The sequence below is a fragment of the Melanotaenia boesemani genome, chromosome 1 (assembly GCF_017639745.1).
Source record: "Melanotaenia boesemani isolate fMelBoe1 chromosome 1, fMelBoe1.pri, whole genome shotgun sequence".
Classification (NCBI taxonomy): Eukaryota; Metazoa; Chordata; class Actinopteri; order Atheriniformes; family Melanotaeniidae; genus Melanotaenia; species Melanotaenia boesemani.
This window is the reverse complement of record NC_055682.1, coordinates 20,984,291-20,998,860: the sequence shown is the minus strand read 5'-3', so window position 1 is coordinate 20,998,860 and position 14,570 is coordinate 20,984,291. Positions and strand designations below refer to the sequence as shown.

The 14,570-nt window shown below is 37.4% G+C and overlaps 1 protein-coding gene across 1 annotated transcript; it reads right to left on the bottom strand.

Moving 5' to 3' along the window:
• Positions 1-631: 631 nt before the first annotated feature.
• On the bottom strand, positions 632-4,441 carry zgc:162592 (uncharacterized protein LOC561993 homolog). Its single transcript, XM_041997489.1, has 2 exons — positions 3,474-4,441; positions 632-2,090 (listed from the first exon to the last, which is right to left on the bottom strand). Exons 1-2 carry the CDS (start codon positions 4,273-4,275, stop codon positions 1,813-1,815), a joined length of 1,080 nt encoding a protein of 359 aa, XP_041853423.1. The 5' UTR covers positions 4,276-4,441; the 3' UTR covers positions 632-1,812.
• Between the last annotated feature and the right edge of the window lie 10,129 nt (positions 4,442-14,570).

The following is a 14,570-nucleotide window of genomic DNA, read 5'->3' as shown; positions in this document are numbered from 1 at the left end:
AAATTATGTGCTAAACTATGGTACACACCCACACACACGCACACCCACATAAGGCTTCTATTTAGTTTAGTAGGTTATCTAATTTGTCTTATAATGTAGTGTTTTATAACAAGTTTGTGTTAAAATAGACTAAGAAATCAATTATATGTAAATTATTCTCTAAACCACCCAAACACACAGTTAATTATAAACCAAAAACAAAACATGTACATTATGTGACAAGCTAAAATCACATTTCTGTATTAGAAGAAATTAGGTTTTCAAGAAATACTATATGCATGACATGCTGGTGCCTGTTGTCAAAGTTCCAGCAAGGAGAATAAAACAGTTCAGTAAGTAAAATAAACACCTGGAACCAGCTCTGTTGCAGTTCTTACTAACCTCAAGTTTCTAAGATATTCACTCACAACAAACAAAAACTGGCAGCTTATTACGGGTTTGTTTTAAAGGCAGATACTGAAAAATGTTGCGGCTTGGGCTCTGTGAGTAAATTACACAATCACCACACAATTAATATAGACTCACTAGTAAAAAAAATCTCACCTTCACATCATTACAGTTCTCCACCTTACCAATTTTACATCTGTAAATACTGAAATCAGATTAAAAGTCTACCAAACAATTCAAAGGCATCATACTTTATTTCACAGATCTACAAATCAACACATTATTCTTTAAAGTTAGAAACACAATATGTACATACAAAATGTCATGAGGTCATTTGTCTCACATAACTTGGTGATTTTCTTTCTGAGACTCGCCGATAGCAACACCAAGCAGCAACCCTAGGTCTAAAATGAACTGCATAAAATGTTTCTTTGCAATGTTTTTCAAAAATTACACTGAACTTTCTTCTAAATCAACCTTAGTCATGACACTAAACTTTATTCAGAGTTGGAAATGTTCATTGCCAAGTTGAATACAAGCGGAAGACAATGAGGAGTAACTCCAGAGGCTGTTTATTTAGAGATATTAAGCTCCGGATCTTCCCAGCACAAGTTATCTCTTCCTAGCACAAAATGTGGTGACCTTTCTGCAGTGTAGGTGCTAAATTACTTTTCTTCTTGCATGCACAGAAGGACTGCAGCTTAAATGTTAACTTCTCTCAGCTCTTATATGCCAAAATCTTTGATGCACAGTTTACAATAAAGATTAGGCTGATGGCCTTAGTTCTTCAAAGTGCTTTAATCAGACTCACTCACACATATCTCATATGAAAAGAAGCCTAAAGGTTGGTTATTTTGATGAGGTAATTGACTAACTTCAAATGTCTGAGATGTGTTTACCTAAGCAACGGGTCTTAAAAGGCAGACACTACTAAAAACTGTACAGAGAACATTTGTAGGCATTTCTGGAGCACAGACAAGGTTGATGGCCAGCTATAAAACAACTAAAAAGGTGGTTTAAGACCAGAAATCAAATCCTGGCAACATTGTGTTAATGAGTAAAAAAAAAAAAAAAAAAATCCAAATCACTCACAAAACAGATCTTATGTTCCAGTTAACTGAACATCGGTTTCAGACTGAAATTGGATAAAAAATTAAATACAATAATTAGTATATCATATATACATATACATATATGATGTACAATGTACAGCAGTTATTTCAAACACTTGCAAACATAGCCTGAGTATTAAACCATCTGCATTGCAACTTGTGTGGCTCATTACTTCACTCCTTAACCTTGATGTCATTCATGGAGACGTATCAACAACATGGCCTTGGTTGCCCTTCCAGACAGTGCATCACAGTAAAGGTTCACTGACCATATCACCTACCATGCTGGTGGTACTCTTCAGGTCCAGAGGTCCTAAGCCAAAGTCACCAGAGTACAGGTGGAGGACACACTAGAAGAGCGCTCATGTACACTGATGGTATTGTCCAAATATCCTGATGAGTTGCTGAAGTTGAGGGTTTTGGCCAGTTCAGGGCAGAAGGCCAGAACCAGCCTCTGGAGAACAAGGTGAAATTTTCTGCGGAAGTTTCGATTTATCCAGAAATAGAAGATGCAATTGAGGAAACCATTAGAGGTTGGCAACCACACCACCACAAACTCAACCCACTCTGGTATGCTGCTACCGGAGACTGCTGTGGGACAGAAAATATTAAGGTAAGGCAGATATTCATACTCTGAAGACAACAGAGTTAAGATAGCAGAACCCAAATAAAAATGAGTGGTGAGGCTTGCTCTGGTTGGTCTGTGATTGGTTATATTTAAACCCAAAATTATTAAGACAAGATCTTAAACCTTGTCTTATTGTTTAATTTGGCATGGGTATGAATTATTTGGGAACTGCAATAAACTGATTTTGATGAGCATGCCTGATAGAACATTAAAAAATCCCTTTTAGAGTCTTTTCACCAGAGAGTGATGGTGTGAAGCCATCAACCTAACATTAAAAGTCCAGATTTAAAAAAAAAGTACAAAATTAGCTGGGATTTGGTGGACTGAAAGAAAGTACTTTAGTGTTGGAATCATCATCACCATTTAGACTAGCACACACATAGCAATTTATGTTAAGACTGTCAGCTTCATTTTGCAGGGATTTTCATATCTGATAGATAAGAGCCCCATTTGGAAAAGGTCTTCACTTCTAAAAATATTGAGCTGTGACTCCACTTTCAGACGTGATTACTCCAAGACAGCACATGTTCGGGGTAAATGAGAAAAGTCAAAAAAAGTCTGAGTCATAACTGGGCTTGAATCAGTATATTCATGCCCACAATTACAAAAATAACTGACAGCTATTCCTCCAACAGTCCTGATAATTAAAGATTTGATAGAGGGAAACGGATATTAAATTATGGTTGTGAAATACAAATAAATCTTATAAATGCCTACTTTGAGCAATCATTCCTTTGAATTCAGAACAAGTAAAGAAGGAAAAACAAAACAAAACAAACAAAAATAACATAATCAGACATAAAATCTCTGGCTTGACTTGCCCTCTTGGTTAATTTAATGTCATACTGTATAGCCCACTGCAAGCACATCTAACCATCATACAGAGGATGTACAGTGAATGTTAAATTTCCAGATATTTTGCAGTTAATGCCAGCTTGCTCAGATTTAGACATCAGCAGGATGCATTAGCTACTACATGCTTTAGATTCCTTCATCCTTCATTGTGATATGCAGCAATAACACTCAAATCTCTCAGCTGATTATACTGGTGCAAAAGAAATAACCCACATACTTCCACTTTACAGTATGCATTTGTCTTTTAGGTTGCAGGATTGGAACGATTTGCACTCTTTTGAAAGCTCAGCACCCTCATCTTAGTGACTTAGTTCAATGAATATGCATAGAGAAGCCAAAATTGGTGAATGTAAAAACTGAAGCCAAGAAAGATAGTTTCGTGAACTATAGATTTTTTTTTTTTAACTGTTTGTGTGAAACAGATTTATAATGAGTTATTTCTTAACCCACATCTCCACTAAAGGCTCATTCTCAGAGATGCTTTTGCTTACCATTGTAGATCATAACCGCCATGCAGGGTGTCCAACAAGTGTAGTACGCGGCCATCACAGGCACAAGCACCCTTGATGCCACAGTGTGCCTGCTGCCACGCGCAAAGCCGTACTTGCGCAGTTTTAGTGTCTGTCTCTTGGCTGCGCACCACACCCTCAGGTTTGCATATGTCATGACGATGGAGCAAGGGAAAAATATTAAACATGTCAAGCTCAAGGAGTAGGCTACGTTTGTAGAATAGGATGGATTGCAGACCAGCGAAGCGGTGGAAAAATGAACCTCGATGATGCCGTCTGGAACTGAGATTGGCCAGAGTAAGAAGGGGGGGAAACACCAGGCGAAGGCAATCAAAAGCAGCGTCCTTTTTCTGGTCATCAGAGTTGAGTACTGGAGAGGGTAAAACACCGCGATGTACCTCTCAAGACTTATCGAGGCCAGTGTGTACATGCAGGTGGAGTAGACGGTGGCATTGCAAAAAGCCACGACATGACAAAGAGCGTCTGGGCCCTCGGTGTAATCCTTTAACAGACTCACCCAGAGATTCAAGGGCATAACCAGCAGTCCAAACGAAGAGTCTGCAGCAGTGAGAGAGAGGAGAAAGTACCGAGAGTTTCTTGACCAACCAGCCACCGAGGAGGTAATAACCAGGAGAACTGCAATGTTTCCCAAAGTAATCATCACGCCCAAAACGATTATTATGCTTACTTTGATGGAGCGGTGGGTCAGCTCCTGCAGTCTCTGAGGGTCAATGTCTGTAAGGTTGAAGTGGTCGGAGGTTGAGAGGTTAAGTGTTGTGCACATTGTTGTTCACTGTGGTATTACTGCGAGTGAATCAGTCACTTGAGAAAGACAAAAAATATTTAAATAAATGAAAAGTATGGAGTTACATATGAGAACAGCGGCAGCAGGTTGTCTCTCCCTGCTGCTTCACAATCAGCACACCTGCTGCAATTAATGGTGGGAGGAACATCCACTGCAGCAGCCCTCAGAAATCTCTCAGCTATCCCTCAGCTACTGCTGCAGGAGGCTGCTTCTGTGGTAACATGCTATATTATATTATTATTTCTTAACTTTTTTATTTTATTTTATTTTTTTTACAAATACTAGTTAGATACTCTAGGTTAGGCCTAATCTATATATTTCATGTGAGCCTTCCACTGAAGTCATTGTAGACCAAATACCGTTAAAATAGTCACCTTTTCTGAAACTGATTCTGTGATTGATGTTAAAGCCCCAGGCATTTTGTGAAAATCCTTGCCCTTGGATAGCTGATATGCAACCAAAATGGTTGAAAAATGCACAGCAGAAAATAATTAAACCCTGGCGTGTTCCTGCCAAAGTTCACAGATTGGGTCAAATAGTTAAAAAAAAAGAGCTTGAGGAAAGATGATGGGTCATTCTTAAGAACTTAAGAAAGGAGAACCTTGCTGCAATGAGACTCCAAATGTAAACTGTGATGTGGGTGTACAGAAGTCAGGTTACAGCTGATAGAAAATGTTGCACATATAAAGCTTCATCTTATGCTTTCTGGATAGTCTGGATAAACTGGCACATTTAATTTGATTTCCTAATCTCAGTTTAAGGTTGTTTTAATTAGTCTGAGACTATGGAGTCCTGGATTAAGCTAAGTAAACCTGGTGATAAACAATCAAAAATACCATGTACTTGTTTGAATCTGAAAATGAAACAATGGGAGATGTAAAATAAATAAATAAATAAAAAATCATAAGACGTTATTTAAACTAATTGTGCCAAACCATATAATATATATAATATAATGTATAAAAACCATAAAACTAAAATGAGCTACAATAAAGAAAAAGCCACTGGACAAAAATTTGCCTTAAATACAGTGCGAATGAAAATATTTATACTATTCATATTTGACTATTGAGTTATTTATATGCCTATCAATGCTCATTTCTTTTCCTAGAGGGAAGGAATCTCAACAGGGACCAAGATGCAGATGAACTCTATTCGTGCAACAAGGGAAGATCGGGGGCCTGTTCCAGAAAGTGGGTTATGCTGACACTCCGAGTATGTTAACCTTTGGTGGAGGGAAACTCCACCAGGGAAACTTAACCCAAGTCTGTTACCATGGTAACTGACTCCATGAAGCCAACTTTCTTGCTGGCAGGTTCAGTATAAAGAAACCCTGAGTTTCTACCAGTCTCCTCCCAGCTGGAGCACAATTTCAGACATGGGTTCATGTAATAACACAAATCCAGAGATTTAGAAGCTGAATTAATACACAGTGATTTATGTAGGGATTTTCAGAACTCAAACATTTGGAATATATATTCCTGTGTTTTGACATTGTTTTGTTTAAAATAAGCAAAGCTTTCCCTAATAAAATGCTATTTGGATGGTAGGATATGTCTACCCCTGTCATTCAGCATTAAGTTCACAGCCATGTCATGTGCACTAATACATCCCTGTCACAGATGCTGGCTCGTAAACTGTGTTGACAACAATCTGGGCCCCCTGCTTTTTACCTGAAGAACGAGTCCATGATTTCCACAATCATGTGCCTGACCTGCTGTTAAATAACATAATTATGTGACTGAAGGGGTTGAACATATGACATGTCAATTCTGAAGTCCCCAGAAAAAAAAAGATCCAGGCACTGTTGGATGTTATGTATATCTGTGATACTCTCTGGATGTGGATATCTATGGGGTTCAGAATATTATTTTCCAAATCTACACTGAGGTTTTATCCATAAGCTAATTCTGCTCAGCTGTCGAGCTTCACCACTGTATTTAATTAAAAAGATGCAGAAAGTAACTTTTTTTTTGTAGCTTTTATAATAAATATATCAGCAAGATACTTTCCAACCTGCTTTAATTGCACCCAGGAGTCGATAAAGGTGTCTTGAATGGAAAGTGTGTTTTCTGCATAATTAATAACCAAAACATTTACAAAACATCTTGGAAACATTTTCGTATAAAATCTTTTTTATTATAAAAGTCTTTGCACGTTTGCTTTAACATGACCGGTGTAAAAAGTTTCTGTTTGTGCAAAGATAGGTTAAACCAAATATAAATTTCACTTCTGTGTTTACAAGCTGTTCAAGCCACATTGAATTCAAAAGCTTCCTTACCAGAAATAACAATGAGTCAGTCAGTCGACAATTTATCATCCAAAAATGTCTCGCAGAAAGTGTACACTCTGACAGCCTGTTGTCTGACAACCAATCAGGGTCCAATTTCAACAATCATGCACCATCAATGCCTAGCTTTCCTTCACCTCTTCTTTCCAGCCTGAGTGTTTGTGTCTGCACTGAGAAATAGGTGCAAACATCCCTCCCTCACCAAGACTTCATAACACGAGGGCAAGAGAAGAGCAAGAAATATTACCTGACCTTTCCCACTCAGGTAGCCATCGGTTCTGATGTGTTTTCTCATGCAACAGAAAATCAGAAAGTTGTACAGAAAGCATTTTCACCTGCATTTCTGCATCCTCAGGGGCATTTATCCAAATTATGATGAATAAATGATCTCACACACTTTACTGTATGCCATGTAATCATTTGAATTACTGGTAATTTGTAAATGAGAGACTGTTTTTGTGTAAATGAGTGGTACATGTACATAACATCAGCAGGAATATGATTATATTCTGTAGAAAATCTTTGAATAATTGAAAATGTGCAATGTTTTTTTTTTTGTAGGATTATAATAGAATTACATTTTTGACTCCATTAAGACCTTTCTAAGCAGAGTCTTAAGCTAGCGTCAAGCTTCTACTGTATTCCTTCATAAAAAAGGAAAGTTTAAAGCCAAACAAGGAGCTGGTTTCACAAGAGAGGCTCCTGTTCTGCTTCCTATAGGCAAGACTGACTGTAAATGTACAGGTATAGATAGCACACAGACCTAAGACAAGGAGCTTTTCTGTTCTGTTCCCATGCTCAGACCCCAGAGGAAAACTGCCATCTGTGTTTGATGTATTTCTTACCGTCCTAATGAGCGTATTATGCTGTTGATGTGTGACACGAGGCCTGGAGGAGATGGACTAAGCCGCTTGGCTTAATATTCTCACTCCCCTTCTACCAGTTTCACTCCTTCATGGTCAAATGCTTGCCTCCTGTCTGATTCTATGTCATTTTGAAAGGATGTAGAAGCACAGGCCCCAGCAAGATGCTAAATATAATACAACAGAGTAAAATTGTTTATCTCGTCAAAGCATGCTGAGAACAAACTCAGATCTTTTGAACTTGGAAATCAACATGGTAAAAACATTTTGCCACAGGTCAAATGAATTAATTGTAACTTTTAATACAATGCAAGAGTATATGTTTATTTTTACAGGGAGAATCAGGCTAATTGAACCACATATCTTACATAACCCCAAAACAGTAACAATATCAAGCAAAGAACCCAGTCTCACGGTGAAATGTTTTGTATTTGTGTCTGTCTACTACCATCTCCTCCTGGCTCCAGAGGTATGTTTTTTCATGGCAACAGTATCAAGCGGAAATCTTGTGCTTTTTTTTAATGGTCCTCACTGATATACTTAATACTATGGGGGTCACATTCTGTCAGAGATTGGAATTCAGCATCATAACAACAAATTATGTATCTGGTGGACCAGATAAACCATCCATATTCGTGAGTTTAGGCTGTAGACACAAGTTTTGCTTGAAAAGTAAAAGAGATGAAGCATGAAAGGGAATGGAGTTGTACCACAACATTGTAGTCCAATAAATGTAGTATATGAGCTGATGTGAGTTTCCACAAGTGCTTACACCAGATTTTATTAACTCTCTTGTGCTCTCCTCATCATGCTACAAAAGTAGTCTGACAAACAACCATTAAAGGATTTGTATTAGTACAGTCACTTGTCAATGAACAATCTGGTGCGAAAAGAAGGAAGTGCACTCTGAGGCATTTTCACATCACAATTCATTCATAAATCAGCCACATCCTTATAGAGCACTTCCATGCGGCTCTAATCTTGAGGTGTTTTTATGTGACAGAGAGAGGGTATTTCTTTGTGTGTTTCTATGTTGGGTCTACATGTGTGGGTGTGCGCACACAAGCGATACTTGCCCAAAGGTCCATGTATAAATGTGGTTGATCCCATGTGAACATGAGTGAGATGGAGAGGATGAATTTGCACATGCTTGCAATTGAATATCCTGTGAGTGGGTGGACTCCTCCGTTGGCCACCTACTGTTCAGCACTTCCTGATGTGGAGGAAGGTAGCCTTCGATTTGATCTGTCTGTGCATGTGTGCTTGTGTGAAAGAGGCTTCATGTGGGCAGTAACTCTATTTAATTCCACCAGCGAGGGATGATGCATGGTGTTTAGCAGGGATAGTAAAGATTTGATGGGGGATTGTGTGAAACTTGATGTCCGTCTTGACAGTGTGTCCAATGATAGCAGGGCTCTAACAGCAGAGACAAAGCCCAACCTGGCAGGTTTAAAGTTATTAAAGAGGTGTCTAAAATATCCTCTGTTGAGCTTCCACACCAAAGTGTGGGCTTAGGCCACATCATGCTGTGTGTAGAGATGTATGCACAAAGAGAATGGTACTGTCAGTACGTTATCCTGCACTGCATGTCAAAACCAGGAGTCCAGATTAAACATATTCAGGTTTGACTTTACAATTTTATACAAATTATGTTTATCTGGCTCTGCTTGTGGATAATCCTCACATTCTTGGACCAAATCCTTTCATCTAAAAAGTGATTTCAGTGCAATATTTGACGTTTCCATGAATTAGTACTGCATGCATGAGACGTCCTTTATGTATAAGGGACATTTAAGGAAGATATAATGGGGCAGAGACTAAAACAACATTAACACAGCAGTGAAAGCTCAATGATGAATCAAAACAGGCTCCCCACATGGATTTAAGAAACATATTTATATCGTCCTTGTAGTGTTAAAACAGCCTCAGTTTTTAGCTCCAGACTCCCTGCACAGACACTGTTATACTGAGACTTGTCATTAAAACAGTTATTTGAGAAATGTAGCAAACAAATCCAAATGTTGTAGCCACTGTAATGCTGGTAAAAAAAAAAACAGACGAAAAAACAGGAGAATTTAACTAGAATGTTCCCCCCTCATGACTACAGGCTGTGGCGATCTAGCTTCATTAAACATTAAAATGTTTAGATAAAATATTACTTTTAATAATTAATATAAAATATTAATATTAATAATAGACAAACCTTGGGCACCACCACACTAATGCTAATTTAATGGCAGTCTGCATACCATTAGAGTACTAGATTAATTAACTGAATAAATTAATTCAAGTAAATCAAATCATATCAATCAGTCTCAAGATGCTAATGACGTGAGTTCCAATTCAAAGTGTCCCATAACATGATTCAAAGGGAAAAACCAGAACCAGTTAAGATAAATGTAAATATTTATTAACTAGTCTAAGCATGCATAACATAAGGAGAAATCTTTACAGAGGTTAAATGGGTAGAAAATAAATCAAACAACATTGGGAAATGCGAATATGATGTTGAAACCAGAATCTTATTGTAAGGTAATGTAAGAAAAAAAAAAACTGGAAACAGAAGTCAATTAACCTGTGGTGTTAATTAAACTAATGTTTAAAGAAATGTGAAAAGGATTTCTGAATCCTAAGAGCTAAAAGAAGTCTCATCCGTTTAAGCTGGAAGCTTAACTGGAAAACAAATTCTTTCATGAAAACCCAACTCTGTCAGACATCCAACCATTTCTTAGCAGTCAAGCAGAGAATGATCCGGGGAGGACTCACATGGTTCCGTTCGGACCCGAGTCACTTACGAACGTTGTGGTGACCCTTCAGTGCATAGGATAGGAAGTCTGGATGGGTGGTTTGGATCCCGGCGGACTTCCAGGAAAGGCCTGAAGATTCATCACATGTGATGGCCCGCAGGTTTGGATCATAAAGGTTCTGTCTGCATGAATCATTTCTAAATCTTACTCATCTTTTTGAGTATTCTCTGCTCCACTTGACATATTACATGTATTGCTTATCTGAACTGACATATGGCACAAAGGTAACAAATTCAAACCAATAAAAGTAAATTAAAGCAGTTGCTGATTTAATTCTATGTATTCTATACAATATCTACCAATGAAATAAAGAAAAATAAATCTCCTAGTATTACAGTGGGCTCAAAGACAATAGATAACATATGAAAAAAGATCTAGTACATTAAGAGACTAATTTTCTTTTTCATGATAAATGACTGTAGATAATTGTAATTAGAATGGGAACTGCTATAGAACAATGGTGCACTGTGAAGTGAAATAAAGATGAGTTATTCACGTGAATTGAATATAAACTGATACAGATGAAGATAAACAATTAACTTCACTGTGGGTGAATCCCAGTATTACTCTTTAATGTTCACTGTGGGAAGCAAAGATCATTAATGCACACTATTACCCAGACATATGAAAATAGTGGAAGGAGCTTATAATAGGATGTGTTTTATAATAAATGTTGATATATCATAATATCCAGAGCTGTCACAGTTGTGACTTAAAGTTTAATGTAGACATTCAATGACACTTTTATTTCTCTGTATTTATATAAAGAAACTGTCATAAACCAGGGCTGATCTGGACACAAACATGGGGCACTGAAATGCAGATTAAAAGACGATCTCTATTGCTCTTAAACAAGGCACACCCCACAGAAGATAGGGGTGAAGTAAAGTTTAATGCCTCACTCCATGTTCTAAAACTAGCTGACTTAATCAGAGGTTTTAAAACAGGGTTGAGAAGAGAACTTTTGAATTGTAATCCTGTGGTATTATGAAGTTTTAATGAAATGTCACAGACATTTCATTAAAACCTTCGGAAACTGTGCCAACTTGTGAATCAAGGCTTTGACTCCTTTTGGCTTTCTTTCTTTTGTTTTCTGTTATGTCATGCACTATATGTCACCCAGATTTCAACCAGTATGTAACATTTTAGCCCACAGGTCAGGCAGGAGCAGAGAGAGAGAGAAAAAAAAGAAAAACATTGTTTGACATTATTAAATGAAGCATTCTCCAAACAGGAAATGATAAAATGGAGGAACTGAACATGCTTGTCTTTAATCCTGCTGGATAACTAGTTTACAGCTCAGCTCACAAACCACTGCAGCCAACTTTAATCAGTCTCTTTTGTGCCCTGTCTACTGGAATAACTATGTCTTTTATCAGCTGGTTCCTGTGGATGTGCAGAGAAATGTTTGTTGTGTGACATCATTTATGTGTGCGTCAAACCTTTGATGCCAAATAGCCTGCAGTGAATATCAATGCATCTACTGAGTGCAGAATGTGCCTGAAAAGCTGGAGAATTAGTCATGTCGGTAGTTTTCTCTTCTTACAGCAGATGTCCTTACTGCAGAAAATGCTAAGCTTATGACCAAATTAACATTATGACTTAAATCACCCAGTACCTGTTTAACAGTTTTTGTTATTAGCTTTTTTTTTTTTTTTTTTTTTTTTTTTTTGTGTGTGTGTGTGTGTGTGTGTGTGTGTGGTGGTGGTGGTGGGGGTGGGGGGGGGGGGGGGTGGATGTGGGGGGGGATGTTTCTAAGTGTGTTTCTAATTTAATTTTTACTGTATATGATATATATGTACATGTATGCATTGTTGTGTATTTAAACCTAACATTAACAAAGACTTATCATCAATAATAATAAAGCAATAATCATCCTCATGTATTGTGAGTAACTAACTTGGAATTCACATGGTGGTTAATTCATTTACAAGAAAACAGGAAGAGAGTTGTTTCATATTCTAATTACATGAATCCAATAGTATTGTAAGTAGAAATACTAATTCTAAACAGATATTAATGCTGATTTAATTTAACAAATCCATACAGTAGACAAATGCAAACCTTGTATTTTCATTTAAGATTAAAAACAAGTAGACTTGTTTTCTTGTGTTGCTCTGTGTTTCCGTCACATCACAAACGTATGCATGGAGGAGTTCACAGGCTCTTCTGCCCATTAACGGTGCAGACACAAAATGATTTATCTCAGTGTTTTGAAGATTGCGTGAAAAGATCAAAAGCAAAATTAATGTGATGCACATCCTGTCAACTTTTTGTCACAGGCCTCAGGTCTGCTGTCAAGCTTAATAATGACCACTTATCAAATTTGTCTGTTAGAGAAAATCTCTTTACTTGCCATGCAAATAGAAAATCTGATTGTAGCTGCCACAGATGCAATCTTGCAGAGGAAAACAGGAACACATTTTAAAGACCACTGAATCAACAGAAGAATGTTCATCTGCCATGAGTTGTCAGCACCAGACTGAGATAAGAGCCATCCTCAGGCCTCATCTGTAGCCTCAGATGGAGAAATGTTATTTGCTTTATTACCTGATGGGATGGGCCTGGGAGCTGAAAGGACTCGAGGATGGTTTTAATGCACATAAAATAGCAGTTTTGAGATTTTTCCAGCTGCTGCCATCAAAGCTAATATTCCATTATTAGTAATTCAATTATGGAAAATGCACTTTGTTTTCACATCTGTGCAATTAATTTTCACTGAATTACATTATAAGATTTTTTTAAATTATATTAAAGTGGTTCTTATTTGCAATTCAAGTATTATTCTTAAAAGTTCCAAAACTTTTTTTTTTTTTTTTAAAATATCCAAACATTGATGTGGAGATCTTTCACAGACTTCAATAAATAAGGCAACAAACAACTGACATTGTAGAAAGGACAACACTGCACTGGGAGATTATACAGTACATCCATCCCTCCCCCTCAGTCTGCATCTCCTCCTGTTCTGGATTCACTTAAGCAGCATTTGCTTGCATTAGAAACCTCATCCTCGGATGAAACGTGTTTACCATCTACATATTGCTGCCCTGCTCATTCTCACTGTGTAACCAAAAACATGAAAGAGCAAAAGATGGATTTCTTTTATCCAAATATTACAAAAGCTACTAATGTTAAAATCAGATCAAACGAAAGACTGGCACAACACATGGACACTACAAACAACTCACCACTGTAATGTCACAGCCTCATCTAACTTTGCTCTTTAACAGGCCCATACAGAGACCTCTAAAGGGGCAGGTGCTCACAGTCACAAAATGGGTATTAAAAACTTGGTTTTAAAAGACTGTGTGTGAGGCAGGAATCTGGTAATGACACAGCTGTTACAGTTGCATGTATGTAAAGTAATGTACTATTATATACTGCAACACAGATAGATTTTATTTTGACATCACAATTACAAACCAGATTCAAATTGAAGAGGGGCAAAGGGGTTGTTCATGGCAGGGAAGAGTGAACATAAAATCCTCTTTAAAAAATCTATACAGACACCAATATTTAACTTTTTTTTGTACTTTAATAAAGCCCCTACCAACAAATAAAGCAGCCTGGATACTCTGGTTTGCTTGACTCAGAGCAGACTGGAGAAGTGAAGATACTCCGGGCCCATCCAGATCACTAATGTAGCAGCACATTTAACATGAAACTACAGACATTTAAAGGAAAAGGGGAGATGTATTACCTTAGCGTTCATGCAGCCAAAATGAAGAAACTGTTTCTGGTCATAATCAACATTTCTTGTTTTATATCTCTGTCAGGGAAAAGTGATGTCAGTGACTACAGTTTAAAATTCTTTCTTTGTTTTTTCTAGGGTCACCGTAGCTGCTTGCATCTCTTTTTCATTTGTGTGTGGCTGTGTGTGTGTGTTCAGCTGCACACACTGACTTTAACTCCATGTTTAGCCATAACATTTTACTCTTTATCCATCAACCACCATCACTTAGGCAATGTGGTTATTTCTCTCTGTAAAAGCCCCAGTCAGATGACAGTTTCAGTGTGCTGAATTATAATAAAGTCGTTACTCAGTAATGGTAACAGTGTTGTAACGATGGAAAGAGTTATTAGATTGCACGTTACATGCACAAGTCAGAAATGCAAAAAAAAAAAAAAAAATCTTATGTAATCATACCTTTGTCTTGCAAAAAAATGAAAAATGTACACTTAATTTATTTTACCCACTTACCAATTCTTTGATTTTGCTAACTTATTTGGCTATTCTGAAATATAGACTGACTACAATCGCTCTGATCTGCAATGCTGCAGCTCACCAGCTTGCCATGTGCTTCTTCTTCTTCT